The sequence below is a fragment of the Felis catus genome, chromosome A2 (assembly GCF_018350175.1).
Source record: "Felis catus isolate Fca126 chromosome A2, F.catus_Fca126_mat1.0, whole genome shotgun sequence".
In the NCBI taxonomy this organism is placed as follows: domain Eukaryota; kingdom Metazoa; phylum Chordata; class Mammalia; order Carnivora; family Felidae; genus Felis; species Felis catus.
In genome coordinates, this window is record NC_058369.1 from 81,209,896 (window position 1) to 81,233,022 (window position 23,127).

A 23,127-nucleotide genomic window follows, 5' to 3' on the forward strand; every position below is an offset into this window, starting at 1 on the left:
TCTCTAGATTCTGAAGACATTGCCTTTAAAATGTTTTATTTTATCTAAACCCTTAAAGCAGTGAGCCATTTTAACCTAGAATCTTGGAAGGAAATTGGATGGTATTTTTACATTCCAAAAATGAGGAGATCCATAACCTATTACTTTAACACACATGCGTGCGCACATTAGATGTGTATATCTCTACACTTACACACACATAAATACATTGATAATAGTAGAATAGAAAAACCGCAAAGCATGTTGTTACATCAGATTCTAAATTCTGACAAAAAGTTTGCCGTAAGCCATTTCCTTTTTCTTTTTTATCTCCCTTTAAAACAATGTTGAGCATTTCAGGTCACTGAACAAAAGAAAATGATCTGTGCTATTCTCTAGGAAAAAACACCTTCAGTGCCAAACTAAGCATTTGTATGATATTTTCTACCATTTACAAAAATCTCACAAAACCCTTTCAAAACCTTTGTCGACCAACACCATAGTCTCCTGGAAAAAAAGCACTACTCTGTGAATTTCACAATAGACCAATCATTCCAATCAGCTAATTGTGATAATTGGATTTTTTATAATTCTCCTCACCTTAGATCTTTGTCCTTCTGGCTCATTTCCACATGCCAAATTTTTATAGAAGTTTTCTGGATCGGAATTAACTAGCTAAGTTCTATAATTTTTCTTCTTAAAATCATTCTTCCTGTAATGATCCTGAGGCATGAAAATTCTAGGCCAGATTATAATAACCTCTGAGGTGTTTCTCACTTACAATATCTCAGATCAACAAAAATAAAAGTTAAAAGCATACATAACACGTTGAAAATGCCTATTACTTTTAGGATTTTCTCAAATACGTACTTAAAGTTGAGAATTCCAAAGAACAAGTTCTTGTCTCAGGATTAACTTCAGTTCTTATGTTGCTGCTCCCTCGTTTGTTTTGGAGTCTCTTAATTGGCTTTAGATTTATCAGGAACAGTGTAGTGTTTTAATTATCCCCAAGTATTTCCCCTGTGACTTCTAATAACTGAAACCCTTTCTTAATTAACTTAGTGGATTAGAATCGGGTTTAAATTATAAGTCTGAGGGATGTTTTTCTCTATACTATGTATCCTATCTCAATTTTTCTTCCTGACTTTTAATTGAACTCCTTGGGAGCTCTCCAAGACCAATTCAGTGCAGTCTATGGATTAGCTTTGGCGGTACCTCTGGGTGGAAGAATCTCATGGGCAAACCGTTTTTCAGTCCCATTAGTGCGAACCCATTTATGCAAAACAGGAATGACAACAAACCTTGTCAATTTGAGTCTAGTACTTCACCACATGACTGTGACATGTAGGGGACACACTGAGCAAAGGAAGCAGGTTGAGGATATTTTCAACATTTTTTGAGACACAAAGAGACCATTTCATGGTCACAAAAACTTACTGAAATGGTCCCTCCCACCCTCTCTGTTACCAAGAAAGAAACAGAGAGAGAGACTGACCAGGAGCCTCAGAGACTTGTGTACTCTTTCTTTTTGTCAAAAAGTTATTATTTTGCATGTTTCACTTTAATTCCCAGGGAGGAGGGGGGTCAGGGCCTATCTCTGGAGAGGATGTTCCCTCAGCAAGACATGCCATGTGCTAGGCAAATTACATGCAACATCTATTTCATCTAATTGTCACAGCACCCTATAAGGAAGGTATTATTACCCATATTGTTTCTTTGAGGAAAAGAAAAGCTCAGAAAGGTCACACAGCTAGTGAACAGCATGAATAATGGTCTAAAATTCCAACCCAATTCCAACTGATTTCAAAGTATATGGTCTTTCTTCTCCACTACTCTGCCTGGAAGAGATTTACAAAGCAAATACGTGGAGTGTTTTAATTAAAATTAATTTTGCTTTATTTTTAAAGACTTTCAAATACTCTTTGGCATAATTAGCAGTTCCCTAGGGTCTCATAACCAAGTCTGGGAATCAATGATGCGGAGACTAAGCAAATGTATTCAGGAACAGTTACCATAACCAGAGCAGAGAATTAAATGGCACAACTTGCTCCTCTCAACAGTATGATGGGAACAAAATCATCTCCACCTGATGCTAGGATGTGCCTATGATCTTGAAACTGAAATGACAGAATGCCAAAGAGCCCCCAGATGATTGAATCTGTGGTTCTTCTGTCTTTTGGAAAGGCTGGGAAAAGGCAGCTGGTGAGCTGGGATCTGGACACCTCTTGGGTCGACTTTGTCCAGTTCTACATCCAGATTGGTGGAGAGAGCGCTGCGTGCAACAAACCCGACAGCAGAGAGGAAGGCGTCCTCCTTCAGTACAGCAACAATGGGGGCATCCAGTGGCACCTGCTGGCAGAAATGTACTTCTCAGACTTCAGCAAACCCAGGTAACCACCCCTGATGGCCTTCCACTGGTTTCCAGGAACAGTAAAGAGTTCAGTTTTCTTGAGCTGTTTCTCAAATGTTAACTTTTGCAAATGTAGACAGACTCATTAGATTCTGACATAAATGATATCCCAGTATATAAAAATTTCATTTCATTTGTTTATGGACAAAAAGCACTCATGTTCATGTTTGAATTTTTAAAGAATTTGGGGAAAATTGTGACTAGAGGAAAAGACAACAGAACAGTTTTCCCAAAGAAACTGCATGATATACGGATGTTCCAAGCTCACATTTCCAGTTTGCAGGTTTTGTGAATGCACACACACACTATATATATATATATATATATATATATATATATAGATAGATATATATATGCATACATTTATATATTAACATCTGGATATGGATATAGGTGTTCATTGGTTAGATTTAACAGCAAGATGGATTTTATTAAAAGTTTTCAAGGGTGCCTGGGTGGTTAGGTTCTGACTTCTGCTCAGGTCACGATCTCATGGTTCGTGGGTTCAAGCCCCGCGTCGGGCTCTGTGCTGACAGCTCAGAGCCTGGAGCCTGCTTCAGATTCTGTGTCTCCCTCTCTCTGTGCCCCTCCCCGGCTCACACTCTGTCTCTCTCTCAAAAATAAATAAACATTAAAATTTTTTTTAAGTTTTCATATTAGCACCAGAGCTAGTCCTGGACAAAATATGAATGAATCTGTGGGGCTCAGATTTCTGAAATTTTTTACTGACCCATCCCTGTCTTGATTTTCATGCAAGGAGGAAATATATAATATCTTAGACAATAACTCTTAAGGAGTTTGGGAAAATGACTCGTGTTTAATACTAATCCCTATACCAGACAATCAATGTGTTTTTCTATATTTAAATTTAGTTATTTTACAATCACATAGCATTTTGAAATTCTGTATTTATACTTTATATTTTATATGTGTCATTAAAATCTATTCAAGGATATCATTTTTAGAGTATTCCTCTTATAATCTCATGTTTGTACTTTAACAAAGAGACAGAATTTTTCTTTATATGTTCACCACCAACCCATTTTAAGTTTTAACATCCTATTTGGCATTTTACAACTGAACTTTGTTTTATTGAAGAAAAATATTATTGAAGACTCTGTAGGTTCAGTTCTTACAAATTAAATTATTTTAAACATACTGTATAACAGAGAGCTATTTTGTAGCTTGAAGATTTAGAAGTTTGTTCTTTTAAAACACTGAGTCACTTAAAGGTGACATAACTTTCCATAATATAACATAAGTAGCCATGCAGATAGACCAACCAAAAGTACTTCTTCTGAGAGACACTGAGAGAATCTAAAACCAGAGAAGAGCCGGGGTGCCTGGGTGGCTCAGTCGGTTAAGTGTCCAACTTCAGCTCAGGGTTCCTGGGTTCAAGCCCCCTATCAGGCTCTATGCTGACAGCTCAGAGCCTGGAGCCTGCTTCAGATTCTGTCTCCCTCTCTCTCTGCCCCTCCACTGTTCATGCTCTGTCTCTGTCTCTCTGTCTCTCTTTCTCTCTCTCAAAAATAAATAAAACATTAAAAACATTTTTTTAATAAAAATAAAAAAATTAAACCAGAGAAAAGCCAACTTGGGTAAAATGAGAGACATAACATCCAGGGAGAATGTCAGGAATGGTGTGTGGGAAATGGGACCTGGTGAGATTTCCTCCAGTACAAGGAAGAGGGAATTCATAATGATGCCAAACTAGCTGAAACAACAATTTAAAATAATGGAAATTACTTTTTCCAAATAATATCATTGGCAATCTGGAAATTATTCAGCATTCAGTAAAGTGACTGAAGTACTGTATAGACAAATAGAAGTTCAGTAGCTTTTTCAGATTTCATAAATATTCAGTTTTGATTTATGGGAATTTTTCTTTAGGACCAGACTGTTTCACCACATTATCAAAGAGTTCTATGACACTAAAAATGGTTGGGAAATTTTGAGTTGGAAGATATCAGAAAAAGACCCCGTTCATGGTGGCAAATACATAAATATAAGGACTAATTTTAACAAACAATACTAAGCATCTGTGTAAAGAAGACTACAAAATTTCCTTCAGAGATATAATAGAAGACAAATAAGTGGAAAATAATATAACATCTCTAGATAGGAAAACTAAAGATTGTGATATGCAGATACTTCTTAATTTATGTTTCATGCAATTCCAATCAAAATCTTAGTGGAATTTGGGGGTGGGGAAGGACTTTGTATCTAGACATATAAACTGGCAAAAATAGCTTAAACTTTTGGGGAAAAAAGAGAGGAATGCCCCACATGATATTAAAACACACTGTATAACCTACGGTATTTGAATGGTGCATGGATAGACAGAAACAGTGAACCAAATAGATCACCCAGAAATTGGCTCAGATGTGTGTAAAATCTTGTATATTAAAAAAAAAAAAAGACACATCAACTGTCAATGAGAAAGAAGTGGTTCTTCAAACAAGCAGTGTTAAAAAAAAATGGGTAGGCTTTAGGGGAAAATTATCTATTAGATCATTACCCTACCCCATCAAAAACTGTTAAAGACTGGTTAAAGATTTAAACATTTAAGTTACTTTCTGATCTTAGAAAGAGATGTAAACTTCCTAAACACAAATTCAGTGGAAGAATTAACAGAGGAAAGGGCTACTTATGTAGAAATATACTACGTGCGAATGTGTAACTACATACACATGTAACACATACCTGTCAAAGAAAACAAAGAAGTTAAAGAGAAGAAAGACTGAGAAAATATTTGCAACCAATATGAGAAACAGAGGATTGATGTTACTGTAAAATCGAAAACACCAGTAAGATCCCAATTTTAAAAAATGGGTAAAAGAAATGAGTAGATGTTACAAAAGAGAAAATACAGAGGTTTAATGAAATATGAATAATAGACAATGTCTGTTGCAATAAAAAAGATATCATTTTTCATCAGTCCGGTGGTCATTTTTTAATGATAACGCCAGTACTATTTCCACATGGGAGCAGCAAGACAGGTCATTCTGCAAACCGTATGACTCTTCCAGGAAGAAATTTGGAAAAATCAGGAGCCTTAAACATGACTAGTTTATTCAACCTGGTAATTTCATGTCTAGGAATTATTTGTAAATCTTTCTAAACCTTTCTAAATTATTTCTAAAGAAATAAACCGAGTCATAGCTGTACACATAAAGGTTTTCAACACAGAATTATTTATAACAGAGAGAAGTAAAATAAACAATAGTATGTCTGTGTCATGAAAATATATAGACAGTAAAATGATCTTAAAAAATAACTATACTGACATGAGGATGTGCATATGACATAATATGAAATTTCAAACTGTAGGATGCTGAATTATACATATATTTCACCTATAGGAAAGATTACATGCTTTAATGATACATCAAGATGTTAGCACAAGTCAACCCCGTGCAGAAGATTATGGGTGATTTTCTGTTTCATTTGTTTTTATTTAAAAAAAATGTTTCTTCTTAATGTTTATTCATTTTTGAGAGAGAGAGAGAGAGAGAGAGAGAGAGAGAGAATGAGAGCAAGCCGGGGAGGGGGCAGAGAGAGAGAGAGGGAGTCTCAGAATCCAAAGCAGGCTCCAGGCTCCAAACTGCCAGCACAGAGCCCGATGTGGGGCTCAAATCCATGAACCGTGAGATCGTGACCTGAGCCAAAGTCCAATGCTTAATCAACTGAGCCACACACGCGCCCCATCATTTTTAATGCATAGTAAAATGAAATGGTTTGGAAAAAATTGTAATGCTATTTTAATGTAATAATATACAGAGGAACAGTTTTTTCGAGGTATTTCTTAAAAATGTTATGTCGTTGTCATGGTAATCAAAAGGTTCAGTAAATCAGACTTAGTAGAAATATCTGCCTCAAAAAGTTACAATTCCAAATGGAATAAACATGGCCAGTACTAAACGGACTTACAACTTTAAACCTCTTGATCTGATCTGTCTAAACTTAAAAAATATATATCAAGAGATCAGGGGCGCCTGCGTGGCTCAGTCGGTTAAGCATCGGACTTCAGCTCAGGTCATGATCTCACGGTTTGTGTATTCGAGCCCGCATCGGGCTCTATGCTAACAGCTCAGAGCCTGGAGCCTGCTTTGGATTCTATGTCTCCCTCCGTGTCTGCCCCTCCCCTGTTCTGTCTCTCTCCCTGTCTCTCAAAAAAAAATTAATATATATATATAATATATATATCATATATATATCATATATATATCATATATATATCTCAAGAGATCAAACAAAACTAAACTTTCTCTTGTTGCTACTCTTGTTATTTAAACAGCTGCTAAGGGGCGCCTGGGTGGCGCAGTCGGTTAGGCTTCCGACTTCAGCCAGGTCACGATCTCGCGGTCCGTGAGTTCGAGCCCCGCGTCGGGCTCTGGGCTGACGGCTCAGAGCCTGGAGCCTGTTTCCGATTCTGTGTCTCCCTCTCTCTCTGCCCCTACCCCGTTCATGCTCTGTCTCTTTCTGTCCCAAAAAAATAAATAAATAAACGTTGGAAAAAAAAATTAAATAAATAAACAGCTGCTAAGAAGAAAAACAGCCTTTCCTTTCCCAGCCGTAAATGATTTCCTTTTATGCAGATTCGTCTACCTGGAACTTCCAGCTGCCGCTAAGACCTCTTGCACAAGGTTCCGCTGGTGGCAGCCTGTGTTCTCAGGGGAAGGCTACGATCAGTGGGCAGTCGATGACATCATCATTCTGTCCGAGAAACAAAAGCAGGTCATCCCCATTGTGAACCCGACTTTACCCCAGGTATCTTTCCTATGCCTGAACTCCAAGAAGACAGGATTATAAAAATAGATGGGATTACAGAATTCCTCACTTACCCCAAAGATTGATTGCTTGACCCTGGAATATAAGCTTTATAAGTAACATAAGTTTTCTGTGTTTGTAGTTACTTTTTTACACTTAATCGTTTTGTTTTCTCTCTATGCTACTACTTCACAGATTATTTAGATATTTTTAAAAAATGACTAGGAAGTCTGGCCAAGACATCAAGCACAATTATTAATGTGTTTATAAAATTAGATATACAGTGGCAAAATATTTTCAGTGGTTAAATCATCAGGAAAAAGGGCTTATGGCATTAAAAAAATAATAATTTAGAGATTCTGCTGTATTTTCCTAGCAATACAAATCGTACATGGCCCTGCATGTCATAAACTGAAAATTCCTTTCTTGTTTTCAAAGCTATCAAATTGCCTTTCTGTGTTGTCTGTATTGTTTCTAATAGAACTTTTATGAGAAGCCAGCTTTTGATTACCCTATGAATCAAATGAGTGTGTGGTTGATGTTGGCCAATGAAGGAATGGTTAAAAATGAAACTTTCTGCTCTGCCACACCATCAGCCATGGTATTTGGAAAATCAGATGGGGATCGCTTTGCAGTAACTCGAGATTTGACTCTGAAACCTGGATATGTTCTACAGTTTAAGGTATTTATGCACAGACTTCTTCCCAGGGCAGGTAAAAGAGCAAACCGTCTCCCAGACTCATAAGTGACGTCAAAAGAACACAAATTTTTCAAACTCTCTTGAAGAAGGGACTCACTTGAACAAAGGTTCAGCATTCTTAGAATGGCAAAGCTCTTTATTTAGCTTTACCCACAATGAAAAAAACTGGTCAGGTTGAAAACTGACCTTTAGATTTTCTATCTGATTATGACTTAATGAATCCCATGCTTCTGAAGGGTAAGAGAGTTCTCTTTTTCAATTTGCTAATGCTTTGGGGACTTATGACTTATTTTGTGTTTTTACTATAGGATTTTCAAACAACTTCCCTTCCTTTGATTCAGTAAATTTATGCCTTAATGATCACTGCTTTCTTAAAACCTTGCTGTTTTTTAGCACTGTGATAACATATCTACACATATAGGAGTGCCTGGGTGGCTCGGTCAGTTAGGCGTCCAACTCTTGGTTTCGGCTCAGGTCCTGATCTCCCAGTTTGTGAGATTGAGCCCTGTGTCGGGCTCTGCACTGACAGCGTGGAGCCTGCTTGGGATTCTCTCTGTATACCATCTCTGCTTCTCCCCGACTAGTGCTCGCTCTCTCTTGCTCTCTGTCTCTCAAAATAAATAAACATTAAAAAAAAAAAACCACCAAGAACATGTCAACATGTATAGCAAGTATTTACTCTGACAAGCTCTTTTTTCAGAAGCCTAATCAAACTTTCATTTTGTTTATAATAAAATCCCACTGGTGAATTCTGGGGTCGAAAGTAATGCAGTTTTAATGAGCTAGCACAACTACATGGTCCTTACGTAACGGCAGGATGCAGATGGTAAATAATTTACAAATGGAATTATTCAAGAGATCAGATGTTTATAGGCAGCTCTTCAAATATGATTTCCACAGGTCTGTAAACAAGAAAGTTAGTCATAAATAAAATGATTAGTGAAATGTTATTCTTCTCTGCTTAGAGTTTGATGCTAAACTACAGTGGAAAAACCATTAACAGCAGTATACGACTCTATATTAATGTGTTGGTACTGCCTAAAAATGGTAACAAAATAATGGCAATAGCAAAATAGCAAAATAATACCTTGCTGGAATACTATGCTCTTTCTCACTTGACACCTTCTCAATTTCATTAATCACAAAATCACAATACTGTAGGTGTTAAAATCTGCAAGATGGCATTCTGGTGTTTAAAAAATCTAAATCAGTGGGTGCCTGGGTGACTCAGTCAGTTAAGCATCCAACTATGGCTCACGTCATGATCTTGTGGTTGGTAGGTTCAAGCCCTGCATCAGGCTCTGTGCTGACAGCTCAGAGCCTCGAGCCTGCTTCGGGTTCTGTGTCTCCCTCTCTCTCGGCTCCTCCCCCACTCATGCTCTGTCTCTGTATCTCTCTCTCTCTCTCTCTCTCTCTGTCTCTCTCTCTCAAAAATAAACATTTTAAAAAATTACAAATAAAATAAAATTAAAAATCTAAATCAAGAAAACATTATGAAATGTTTCAAGTACTTAAACAACCAGCAAGAATGCACAATGCCTAAGATAATCTCAATTCTCAAATGACACCAGCAGAAGACTTTGGATTGTTGCTATTAATTGATAATAGATATGTAATATGGGTCATTTGGGGATTGATGATTAATGTATATTTGGAATCTGTGACAAGAACTTGGTGTCATTTGTACAAAGTGCTGGTACATTTTTGTAATGCATGCCATTTGTCAAACACTAGTTGTTAAGAATATAGACATGAAAAATATGGCCCTGGCCCTCAAGGAACTCAGAAATTAGGAAGTGAGCCAGAAGAGAGAACAGTAATTCTCACAAGAGTGTTGTAGTAGAAATAGGCTCTGGGTGGTATGAGAGTACCTGGCATATTGCCTGGCCTGTGGCAGATGCTCCAAAAACATCTGTCAGTTGGAAGGATGGATGGATGGATGGATGGATGGATGGATGGATGGATGGACGGATGGATAGAAGGATGGATGGAGGGAAGGATGGATGGATAGACGGATGGATGGATGGATGGAAGGATGGATGGATGGATGGATAGATGGATGGATAGATGGATAAGTTGAAATGAAAGGTCTCTGGAAATACAGACTTAGCCAGATGAACAATGGAAGGGGAAGAATTCCAGTTAGAGGGAACAGAATGTGCAAATGTACAAAAATAAATGAAAGTGCAAATTAGAAATGAAAATTTGGAAACTCTTAGGAGTTTGGAGTGTGTGCCACAAAGTTGAGAGAGAAAGTTGATCCTCGTTACCTTTATATGATACGTTAAGCCACTTGGACATTAACCCAAGAGCAGTGAGTCATGGAAGGGTTTTAATACATTAAGTGCAAGAATCAGACCCGTTTTAGAAAGATCCTTGAGCAGCAGTATAGGTGTCAACTTAACAAGAGGAGAAACTGTAATCAACAAGTGCATTTATTCATTTATTCAACAAATATTTGTAAAGCCTCTACTATATACCAGACTCTGTTTTATGCTATGAGCATAAATAGGAATAGAGAGTGTGGACTCCAGTGGTGTGGGGTAGTTATTTTATAAGGCGTTGTCAGGTTCCCTCACTAATAAAATGACTTTTAAGCTGAGACCTACAAAAGTTAAAAGGGTGAGTTATGCAGCTTTCTGGGAAAGACCATTCCAGGCACAAGGTACAAAAAGTACAAAGGCCTGGCATCAGGAGTGTGCTTGCAAGAGTTCAGAAAATCACAAGGATGCCATTGTGACTAGAGCAAAGAGAGCGAGAACAGGGAGACACATAGAAAAAAGGAGGTCAGACTTGGACTTCTGCTCTGAATAAAATGGCTAGCAGAAGAGACATACTCTGACTCAGGCTTTCAAAGAATCTGGTGACTGTGCTGGGAGTACAGTGGCAGAGGCAAAGGTGGAGACAGAAAGACCAGCTGGGCAGCTATTGCAATGATCCAGGTAAAAGATGAGGACTGTGCAAGAGTGGAGGAGGCAGGGAGAAGTACTCAGATTGTTGACTATATTCTGAGTAAAGAAAGGATGCTAGAGCAGTCATCAAAGTATGAAATGAGGCCAGATTAAAGCACTGTGTGAGATTATAAAAATAAGTAGATGATCTGTGAGATGTGAAAGGGGAAGAGTCAACAGGTTTTGGTGACCTATTGGATGATAGAATGGATTTTAGAATGACTCCCACATTCCTGGCTCCAGTCATTGAAACTGGAGATACAGGAAGATTTGTTTTAGGGTGTGGATGATGAGGGCAGACCTGGGCCTGCGGAATTGGGGATGCCTGTGGACTGCTCACATGGAAATACATGGGAAGCACTTATGGATCTTTCCAGGCAGCTGGAGAGAGGCCCAGTCTGGGAGTTGTAGGTATTTAGAAGGAATTTGAAATTATGTTGTGAACGACTTATTAAGGAGCATGTATAGAGTACAAAGATAAGAAAGCCAAGAATTGAATGCTAGAAAACATTAACAGTTAAGAAGCAGACTAAATGGTCAATTTAAAAAGGCATAGACTTGTCAGGCCACTGAAAGTGCCATCAACTTTCCTACTTTAGAAACAATGATGGCCATAATGAAAAGCTAACTGTGTGTGCCCTTTGTAATTACCATCAACTCTTACCAACCAAAAGCTAATGCTTACTAATGCGCAACGAAAGGAATTTGTGCTAAAAGAGTTTAATCATGCATCTGAGATTGTCAAGTCTTTGCTTATATTATTGACATTGAATTATATAAACTTGGATAAATGATAAATGTATCACAATGAAGTTCCTACTAGCCCAATTATAAAGTCTTCTGAGAGATGCTTTCTAGCTGTGAGTATGGGAATAAGGAAAATATAGAATCTTCTTTTGAAAGACTGGATCCAACTACCAATAGTCACAAGTATGAACTGGTTGACCTCTTGATGTCTGGACCAGTATTATGCCTGTGACCCTACCTTTTCTTCATCCTTTATTCTTCAGTCATGATCGTGTTCCTTTGAGTGCTTACTTCAGTTTTTTTATACAATTTGACTATTCTTATTTCTAGGCTTATACATTAAAGCTCTATGGTGGCTCCCACCAACAACCTAAATAAGATATGAATAGATCATTCATGTAAGATGGTATGTAATTAAATAGGGGCGCCTGGGTGGCTCAGTTGGTAAGTGTCTAACTCTTGATTTTGGCTTAGGTCATGATCTCATGGTTTATGAGTTTGAGCCCTGCTCAGGATTCTCTCTCCATCTCTCTCTGCCCCTCCTCACTCTCACTTTCTCTCCCTCTCTCTCTCAAAATAAATAAATAAACTTAAAAAAAAAAAGATGGCAGGGGCACCCGGGTGGCTCAGTCATTTAAGCGTCTGACTTCAGCTCACATCATGATCTCTTGGTTCGTGGGTTCAAGCCCTGCATTGGGCTCTGTGCTGACAGCTCAGAGCCTGGAGCCTGCTTCGGATTCTATGTCTCCCTCTCTCTCCACCCCTCCCCTGCTCATGCTCTATCTCTCTCTGTCTCTCAAAAGTAAATAAATGTTTAAAAATTTTTTAATAAAAAAATTAAAAATTAAAACAAATGAAAAAAAGATAGCATATAACCAAATAAATATCAAGAAAAGAGATTGACATTTATAATTACCAAAAAATATAAACTAAAACAGTAATAAAATTATTTGTACATATACTAATTTAGAAAGAAACTGTTTTAAACCTAAATAACATTCAGAGCTGTGGTAAAACTGATTCATTTGAACCCAGCTGATTAAAAATGAACACATACAGGGGTGCCTGGGTGGCGCAGTCGGTTAAGCGTCCGACTTCAGCCAGGTCACGATCTCACGGTCCGTGAGTTCGAGCCCCGCGTCAGGCTCTGGGCTGATGGCTCGGAGCCTGGAGCCTGTTTCCGATTCTGTGTCTCCCCCCTCTCTGCCCCTCCCCCGTTCATGCTCTGTCTCTCTCTGTCCCAAAAATAAATAAACGTTAAAAAGAAAAAAAAATTAAAAAAAAAATGAACACATACAAATAAAAAAATTTAAAGTGTTTCTGCATTTTGATTCAGTAATACTATTTCTAGGAATTTATCTGGTGATAACAGATCAACTAAAGAACAAACATATATTCTTTGCAATGCTGCATATAATAATAAAACAATATGTTAAATAGAAAGTAAAAGGAAAGTTTTATTTATTTATTTATTTAATGTTTATTTTTGAGAGAGAGACAGAGCATGAGTGGGGGAGGAGCAGAGAGAGAGGAAGACACAGAATCTGAAGTAGGTTCCAGACTCCAAGCTATCAGCACAGAGCCCCACACAGGGCTCGACCCCACGAACCACAAGATCATGACCTGAGCTGAAGTTGGTTGCTTACCTGAGGCGCCCCACAAAAGGAAAGTTTAGGAAGTGTGATGACTTCAACAATAACCAAAATGTATGCCTCTTTATAAAGATTAGAAGAGAAAACAGGAAAAAAAAAAAAAAATACCCATGCTAGGGCATTGGGATTTAAGTTGCTTTATTTATTTTTCTTTTTTTTTAAATACTATTAATCCTGTGATGACATTCCTCTATATGAGTGCACAGGACAATAACAGTTTTATTTCTACATTATTTTTGCTTATTTGATGCAGTGGCAAAATCTTAGCTCTTTTCATCTAAGTTAGCAATGATTTCTTACTGAGCTTTGGCAAGAAAATGGAGTAAAGATGTTTGTTCCACTGAAAGTAGAAGGATGGCACTCACTTCAGGTAACCTTCATGTCCTGAGGAGGATAGCTCTTTATCTTCTGCTTCCCTCTGTTTATATAGGCCTGGGATCAGAGAAGAAAACCATTTCTTGGCTTCTATGATTTTGTCTATGGCTCCAACCTCAGAGATACTATCCTTCTGTTTTCCTGCCTATAATCCCAAGAAATCCACAAAATGGCAACTGGTCCAGCTTTTCTTAAAAAACGCCCATTGCTCACCTAAAGATTTCTAGAACCTACAGAAGGGTCTTGTTTGGAATTGACCTGAATGTCTTATCATTGTCAATAAAAGACAGACTCAGTAGAAAGGGCCCTGGCTGCTGTAGCACCTAATGTATTAAATGATAACGTGAAATGAAGACCTTTTATAATTCTGTCTTTCCTTTGGACAGCTAAACATAGGATGTGCCAATCAATTCAGCAGTGCTGCTCCAGTTCTTCTTCAGTATTCTCATGATGCTGGAATGTCCTGGTTTCTGGTGAAAGAAGGCTGTTACCCAGCATCTGTGGGCAAAGGATGTGAAGGAAACTCCCGAGAGCTAAGTGAGCCCACCGTGTATCACACAGGGGACTTTGAGGAATGGACGAGAATCACCATTGTTATTCCCAGGTCTCTTGCATCCAGGTACAGTGACCATTCTTATTATGTGCCCTAGGCATTATTTCTTGGAAGCATATATTTATCTCAATATCATCATTTCAATAACCCACAAGAATTCATATAGTCTAGCCATATCTGTTCACAAAATAAGGAAAAGAGCCCTGGGGCAAAGTTCCCAAAGCCCAGGTGTGTGTTGAGGTACACATGCACCCATGCATGCTTGTGAAACAGATTTACTCATTCATTCATTCATTCATTCATTCATTTATCCAACAAATATTTATTGAACACCATTCTGGGCACTGGGACAGCAGTGAACAAAAGATGTTTAAAGTCCAAGGGAGTCATAAGGCATTATTATATCAGACTTTGACTTTATATGGATTTTTGGTAATTTAATACCTACCTGTGTGGGCAATTTGAGATATCTTGTAATATAAAAGATCCCTTTAGGGGCTCCTGGGTGGCTCAGTCAGTTAAGAATCCTACTTCAGCTCAGGTCATGATCTCATGGTCCATGAGTTCGAGCCCTGTGTCAGGCTCTGTGCTGACAGCTCAGAGCCTGGAGCTGCTTCGGATTCTGTGTTTCCCTCTCTCTCAGCCCCTCCCCTGCCCGTGCTCTGTCTCTCTGTCTCTCTCAAAAATAAATACATATTAAAAAAGATTTTTAAAAATTCCTTTAAATAACTATAAAAATAATATAAAGATTAAATATCAATTGACAGAGAAATGAGATAAATGGATTAAAAGAACTTGAAGGAATTAGTTTCATTAATAGGGCAATAAATTTAACTCTTAGTTTTCTGGCAGCTAGGACAAAGGGGAAAAATATATAGTCATTTAGTTCTCATGTTTGGATAAAAAGAAAAAATTCATTCTGATTTTTAAGAAAAGGATAACATTTTTTCCATGCTTAGTATTCTAAAATAGATTTATAGCATGTATATGTATCCTTATGCCAGGTAAAGTAGATATCAGTATTTTTAACTCTATCATTTTATGAAAGATAAACATTCTTCAAGCAGACACTTCTTAATTGAATCCCAGGATGTAGCCTTAAATCGTGACTAAGTCAAGGCATTTCTGCAGAGCTGAGATGATATACATCTATCTACTCGTATAGCTTTCTGGTTGTGACTTCATATACACTTGGAATATTCATTAGTGCCATTCAGCAATATTTCCAGCTTGCTTGCTTCCTTCCTAGAATATGGTAGGATTATATTTTCCCCGCATCTTTAAAAGTTTGATGCGGTAATAAAATGTGAATGGAAATCAAATGTGTGGTTTTTAAGAGCCCATGTGGATTTTGTCATGTTCTATGCTTTATGAAAGCATGTTTTGAGATGTAGTTTACATCAGTCTGGGTCCCTTAATGTCTACAACAAGCAGACTTCCTTGCCAGCCTACACTGGGCATACAGCAGAAGCAAGAAATAACTTTTGTTGAGTTAAGCCACTGAGATTGGGGATTGTTGGTCACCACAACATAGCTTACCTGCTCCAGACTGATAACAGTGGTAAAAGCATAGCAGTCGATAGGAGTGGTCTATTCATAAAGTTCTTGGAGACCATTCTGTCTGTGACAACTTTCACCTAACTGATCACCAAACTTATTGTTCCTCCTCTAGCTAGAGAAGCTGGTTATGTTCTTCTGCCTCCGTCAGTACTTAGGTATGCATCTTAAAAAATTACACCACAGACTTTGGTAGACAATCTTCCTAGGTAGGGAAACAATTTTAGTCAAGGATGTACAAGTTTCTGGGTTAATCTCTTAAACTTTGAAGCATAATCTTTAAACCAACTTTCCCAAGAAAGTTTGTCAGTCAGTGTATCTAAGTCAACTAATAATTTTTTTGTCTTTATATGCCAGTGTTCTTTGTAGTATATTAAAGAGAGAAGATTTGATGTATAGGTAACAAAGTTGATGAGTTGGCCTTCTTCAGCAAAATTTAAGAATTTGACTTACATTCTGTTTTAGTTAGGCTACAGGCCCAGCTACTGTAACAGAAGAACAAATACAAATGCTTTACAAGGCTTAAACAAGGTAGAAGTCCATTCTTTCTCATATAGCAGTCCAAAGGTGATCAGTTCAAAGCTGACAGGGTGGTTCTGCCACTCTGAGCACAAGACTCTCATCTCCAGATCCAAGGCAGCTGTTCTGGATCTTGTCATCTCTTAATCAGTAGAAGGAAAAAGAAGTCAAGGATGCATGGATACATTACTTTTTTATTTTTTTTTAATTTTTTTTTAATGTTTGTTTATTTTTGAGACAGAGAGAGACAGAGCATGAGCAGAGGAGAAGTAGAGAGAGGGGGACACAGAATCCGAAGCAGCCTCCCGGCTCTGAGCTGTCAGCATGGGGCTCAAACTCACAAGCTGTGAGATCATGACCTGAGCCGAAGTCGGGAGCTTAACCGACTGAGCCACCCAGGCACCCCATACATTACTTTCTTAAAAAAACCATCCTACTCCTTGTTTATATTCTTGAGTATAGCCTAAGATCATATATGTACAGTTATCTGTCACAATGCAACCTGTCTCTCCAAAACTTAGTAGCTTAAAGCAACAATGATTTACTTCCTCATGGTTTTGTAGGATTATCTGGGTAGTTCTGCTGCTCTCTCTGGGCTCCATCATGTAGCTGCATTTGATTGGTGAGTTGGTTAGTGTTTGGGCTCAGCAAGACCTTTCTCTCTATGTCGTCTTCATCCCAGTGTTTTTTACACTTAGGTGGTTCCAGAGTTCCAAGAGAACGAAAGTAAAAACTGCAGGACTATCTTATTTGCCACATCCAATTGATCAGCGCAAGTTACGAGGCCAGTCTAGATTCAGAACGTGGGAAAACAGACTCCTCTTTCTGATAGCAAGTGCAGAAAAGTCACTTTATAGAGGAACATGTACACAAGGAAGCGTGATTCATTGGGGGTGTTATTGTAACAATCTACCATAGTGTGTTACTAGTCCCAGTGACCCACATCTCTTCCAACAGCCAAATGTATTCACTCTCCTCCCAAGACCCCCCAAATATCATTCCCATCACAGTATCAGTCACTAGTTGCTGATCTTGTGATCTCTATCAGGTCAGGGTATGGCCATAGATCCCCGTAAATGGCTCCTCTCGATCTAGAGACCTGTGAACTAAAAAGACAGTTCTCAGCATCCAACATACAATGGTGAGACACTGACAGGATAACTACAATAGACAATTCCACTCAAAAAAATAGTAATAATCATAAGGAAGGAATGGGAATCACATAGCAGCCACTGGCCAATAGGAATTCTGAAATCCAGCAAGACACTTGTTATTAGGACTCCCTCCTCCATAAGCAAGTTCTAGGACAAGAAAGTGGCCTTGATTAAGTTCTGTTCCTTAGGAGTCATTCCTTAATCTATTGTTCTTCTCAGCTGTTGGTTCTACTCTGTAGGCTTCAACCTCTGAGGTATCTTTCCTTTGACATGAAAATTTATCTGTGTTTGTATCTTAATAGCCATCTCATCCTGCTTTCTACCCATCAGAAGTTGGACATGTAACAGTGTAGCCCTGTAGTCCTCACTACCAGCTGCCTGCCTTCCCCCCTCCCCAGCTATCCTTTTCTGAAACATTGGCTCAACCACAGCTCTTCCAAATATATAGTGTAGCATGCTGTGAAGCTGGGGAACATCGAGTGGTGTATATTTGCTGCAGTGACTAGCAAGCATATCCAGGTGTTGTAAGACATCACTATGAAAGCAGTGGTAAAGCCACATATGAGAAATAAAAGAAGGTTTTCCTCAATATCACAAAGTGAGCCAATATTTTGAAGCTCCCAACATACCAATATTTTTTTTAGACCTCAGCTGTTGGAAGAAGAAATATTCTTCATTAGAGTCCAGCTTCCTGGCTAATTTGAATACCATCCAGCTTGCTGGTTGATGGCATGTTGGTGACAAAGAGCTCTCTACTGAAGAATAGTAAATATATTTCCACTTTAAGAGCTGTTGTTTCTTCTGCAATATGTTAAACTCTGCTATCTCCAAATGCAGTGTTGGAAAGCTGAGAATTTGAAGTGTGAAAATTGTTAAAATTGGGAGCTATTTTGCCACGAGGCAACATGCTTATAATAGTTACTAGAACATTGCTCTTTCACAAATAATCGTAACCTGATTTTCTCAAAGGAGCATTTTGTCCTCATATTCATTCTCTTGGTTCTTGCCTACAAAGGAGACATGTTGGTGACAGTAGCTACATGCCGGTATATCCCTGACCCACGGCAGTGTCCCCAACTATACAGTCTGTCATGTCATGCAGCCTTCTGTAGGTTCCCTATGCAGAATGCAAAATGTTAATATTTCGGGGGCGGGAAGAGGTGCCAGAAACACAATTGCCTACTATTCTGCAGAATGTCTCCTCCACTGCCACCATCACTTGTGAACCTCTGCACATGACCAGCAGATGCACAGGAAGCTTCTTGGTTTGAAAGGCTGATATACATCTGAAATGTGGTGGCGGAAGAGGGTGGTATAGAAATCGATTCTCCTGTTCACCCAGGCATCCTCTGAACAAAAGTAATTGGGAAAGGAGACAGAGATAGAGTCTTCTACTGTTTCCTTATCTGGGAAAGCAAAACCTCTGGAAGGTTTTGTTCAAGATTTGAATGGTCAAGACACACTATGGTTTATTTCTAGTAAAGTGACATAAAACTGAACTGTGTCAGGGGCGCCTGGATGGTTCAGTTGGTTGAGCATCCGACTTCGGCTCAGGTCATGATCTCACAGTTTGTGGGTTCGAGCCCCGCATCAGGCTCTGTGCTGACAGCTTGCTGAGAGCCTGCAGCCTGCTTCAGATTCTGTGTCTCCTTCTCTCTCTCTCTGCCCCTCCACCACTCATGCTCTGTCTCTCTCTGTCTCTCAAAAATAAATAAATGTTAAAAAAATTAAAAAAAAAAACCTGAACTCTGTCATTTCCTCAATCATCATGTCCTCCAATCCTTTCCAGACCTTCCTGACTATCAGATCAAAGATGCTCTTCTAGCTCTATGTCCTTCTCAACAGTAGTAGTAATCAGCATTGCACATTTACATTACTTTATTTAGGGTTCCATTGAGGTATTTCCTCATTTGACTATGGGCTGCGTGATGGCAGGAACCTTGTTGGGTTTTTGTTTCCCATTGTATACATAACCCTAGCACTATGTCTGGCATATTGAAGGCACTTGGTAAATGCCGGTTGAATGAATGGATATTGAATGAGGAATAAGGACCAACAGTAGGTGATTAGCTACAATGAAGATGCCTCCCTTTTTAAAATATATTTTCCAGGGGCGCCTGGGTGGCTCAGTCAGTTAAGCGTCTGACTTCAGCTCCGGTCATGATCTCATGGTTCATTGAGTTCGAGCCCTGCATCGGGCTCTGTGCTGACAGCTTGGAGCCTGGAGCTGCTTCGGATTCTGTGTCTCCCTCTCTCTCTACCTCTCCCCTGCTCTCACTCTGTCTCTCAAAAAAAATAAACATTAAAAACAATTTTAAAAAAATAAAATGTTTTCCAAAATAAATTCCATGCTGTTCAGAAAAATCATTATTCTGCATTCTGCTGTGTCTCCCTGAAAAGGCACGGATAGCTCATTCCCACATGTGCACACACACATTAATAGCATGAATAATTTCAAGACTATGTCTCCACTACTTTAAAAAAGATAAACTATGTGGAATCTAGACATGCTTATTAGCTTAACTTTGGCCTACTTCTTTTTGTTGTTGTTGTTGTAGCTATAGCTTTAAAACTATAATTTATTTCAGATTTAAGAAGAGTAAATAAAAGTAAGATACTTGTGGTCTGGTTCTGCATACAAGAATGGGTAACAGTCTCGTTCTGGTTCCTGCAATAAATTCAATTGGAAATTTATTCTGTAGGTGGACAGCATAATACTTTGTCTTTGACTAACCTTCTCCATTGTTCCACCATAATATTCATATGAGTAGTATCAGTACCCAGAGAAGAACTAGTCCAAGGATGAAAGTTATCCAGTCTTCAGTTGACAAAGCCATTCCAATAGTGAGCAGTGAATATCCTAACGTAGAGAGAGGGATGAATTCATGGTGCCACATCAAGAAATTCCTGGGACACCTGAGTGGGTCAGTCGGTTAAGCAGCTGACTCTTGATTTCAGCTTATATCATGATCTCATGCATGGTTCATGAGTTTGAGCCCCACATTGGCCTCCATGCTGATTGCACAAAGCCAGCTTGGGATTCTCTCTCTCTCCCTCTCTCTGCCTCTCTCTGGCTCTGTCTGAATGAATGAATGAATAAATAAATAAATAAATTTAACTAACTTAAAAAATTCTCTGCATACCAAATCTCTTATAACATGGTAGAAGCATGTGGGATCCCAGGAATGGTAGATTTTTGCTGGTATAAAAAGAGGTTTTCAAGCAAAGATTCAGAAACAGTTTGATGAACAAGTATCCTATTATAAGAAAACAGCTCTTAGGCAAAGAATTAGAAGGCATTTCAAGAAACAGACAAGATAACTTTTACCTGTCAGAAACCACCTATTTCTTCAGAGAAGAAATGAAACAGCCACCTCACTTTGGCCTATTTCTTTCTTTCCTTCTTCTGATGGTCTCTCCATGACGACAGTTTTTTTGTTTTTAAAACGTTTATTCTGGTTTGAGAGACAGAGAGCAACAGAGAATGAGCAGGGGAAGAGCAGAGAGAGAAGGAGACACAGGATCTGAAGGAGGCTTCAGGCTCTGAGCTGTTAGCACAGAGCCTGATGCAGGGCTGGAACCCACAAGCCATGAGATCGTGGCCTGAGCCAAAGTAGGATGCTTAACTGACTGAGCCACCCAGGCACCCCCATGACTACAGTTTTTTAGTTAATTTCTTAGTAGTCCTTCTTTTTATTCCAGCAACCCTGAGGTTGCTAATTTCTCGTGCTCAGTTCCAAGACTGTGCAGTGGAGAGTAGGACAGAGCAGCAGTAGGCATCGGGAACCAGGCACAACTTGGAAAAATTTAAATGAAGCAAAACTTGGCTGATGTCATGAATGGTGAAAGCTTTCTTGCTTTGGTTTACACCTGCCAACTAAAAGCCATCCAGCAAAGATAAAGAGAAGGAAAAGAGGTACAATGTCTTGCCCTATTTCTTTGAAATATGGGCTCCCAGCTAGGACTCTTAGCTATGATTCATCATGTCCTGGACTCACCCTATTAACCAAATAATTCATCATTTTGTTTTGTTTTGTTTTTTCTTTATTTAAATATGGATTCCTTAATTCTGAGCTCCTGAGGTCTTGTACCTTCTCAAATATCTAACAGTGCACTCTGCTTCTTGGGTCAATAGGAGTCTTAGACCTAGGGGTGCCTCCTCTCTCTGGCCAGACCAGACCCTCGTTCTCTTATTGTTATGAAAATAATAGGGACTCCCAAGAAACAGATGGGTGAAAGTGTTTCACTTGCCCTTCATTCATTATCAAATTACCCAAGCATCTAGATTTACCCAACAGTGGGAATCTTCAACCTTCTAAATGCTTCTGGGCCTCAACCTGAGCCTGCTTCTTCCATGAAGTAGGGCAGTCAATAGAGATGCCCTGATCTTGCCCAAATAGGAGGACTTAGAGTAGAGGAAACTTGTTCTTACCTCTTTCTTACTTTCCATGGGATAGAAGTTGTGCATCTATTGTTTCTCTCTATTATAGAAACAGAAAAGGAAGAGATAAGAATGACTTTTAATCAAACAGGACTTGTATCAGAGAATTGGCATGTTTTCCTTTTTATCAAAAGATACACCTGTCTTTTGAGAGGAGCACAGGAGCCTTGCCATTTTCCTTAAAGGCAGCAGTTGGCAAAAGCTGCTGATCATTAATTCCATTTACTTCCTTTGAGAGGAAAAACATCTGCACAACCTAAATAACATTACAACCCCAAATGGAGGAATTTTCCCCAGGTCCATGACACTACCACTGTATTTTCTTTTTTCTCTTTCTTTCTTTTTTCTTTTTTTTTTTTTCGCTTTGTCTTTTGTCTTAAAAAATAAAACCAACATATTTTGAATTAGCTTCAAAGGAAATAAAAGATGTTTACCTACCTCTTAACACACTGAAGAATGTGTGCTAAGACTTGCAGTAATAGGTGATTAATCTCTGAACACTTACCTAGTAAACAACATTTTTGGTTACATACTGCGGATTTGCCAAGAGTAGGTAACTTAAAATAATGAAGAAAGAAATCCAGGTTGATGGTTCTGTGTTGCCAAATAATCAAAGCTATGAAGAGCTAGAAAGAAATGAATTCTGACACTACTGTATTATTTCCACAATAATGGAGAGGACAAGGAACCAACTTTGTCTATAGTTATCCTTGACAATCTTCATTAATCTTTAAGATTCTTTACCCTTATTTACTAAGAAACTGGATTCACTCACAAGTCTATAAATATTGGCAGCAAAATTAATTGGACTCCGGATAACCTAATCCATCTTCCTTCTCTGATGTCAGTAGAACTGAGAAGGAAGAGGTGTTTTCCTGGTGTGATATTATAGATGTGGATGGGTTTCCATATATTTGAAAAGAGAGATGTCCTGAAGGGATTGCAAAGGCTGGGAAGCAACTGGGACAAGTGTTCATTTGGCACTGTCCAGAATGTTGTGGAGGAGGAAGCACTGGACAATAGCCCAGCCCACTGGTGTTCCAGGATTTTGAAGCACTGGAACCAGGTCTCTCTTTTGTTCATTGGCAGAAACCAGTGGTCACTGGCAGCCCAGCTGGTTGCTAAGAGTCCACAGAATGAGTGTCTTAGAGATTTGAAGTTGAGAGATGAAGAGGGAGCCAACAGGTAGGAGTAGCATTGTTAGTATGAACTTAACTCTTTCCTGTCAGAATCACATCAGTGGCAAATAGCTAGAGTCCCCCTTATATGTCTTAACAAAGAGCATTCTATTTGATGGTCTCAAAAATTCCTAAATGGCC

The 23,127-nt window shown here is 38.7% G+C and overlaps 1 protein-coding gene across 3 annotated transcripts in view; it reads left to right on the forward strand.

Moving 5' to 3' along the window:
* The window catches only part of RELN (reelin), a 536,751-nt gene that overhangs the window by 412,246 nt on the left and 101,378 nt on the right, over positions 1 to 23,127 (forward strand). For all 3 annotated transcript variants that reach the window (XM_019825367.3, XM_019825368.3, XM_011280339.4), the window contains exons 25-28: positions 2,164 to 2,369; positions 6,988 to 7,159; positions 7,641 to 7,841; positions 13,971 to 14,203. In XM_019825367.3, coding sequence (XP_019680926.3) covers positions 2,164 to 2,369; positions 6,988 to 7,159; positions 7,641 to 7,841; positions 13,971 to 14,203 — 812 coding nt within the window. The remainder of the gene's footprint in view (positions 1 to 2,163; positions 2,370 to 6,987; positions 7,160 to 7,640; positions 7,842 to 13,970; positions 14,204 to 23,127) is intronic.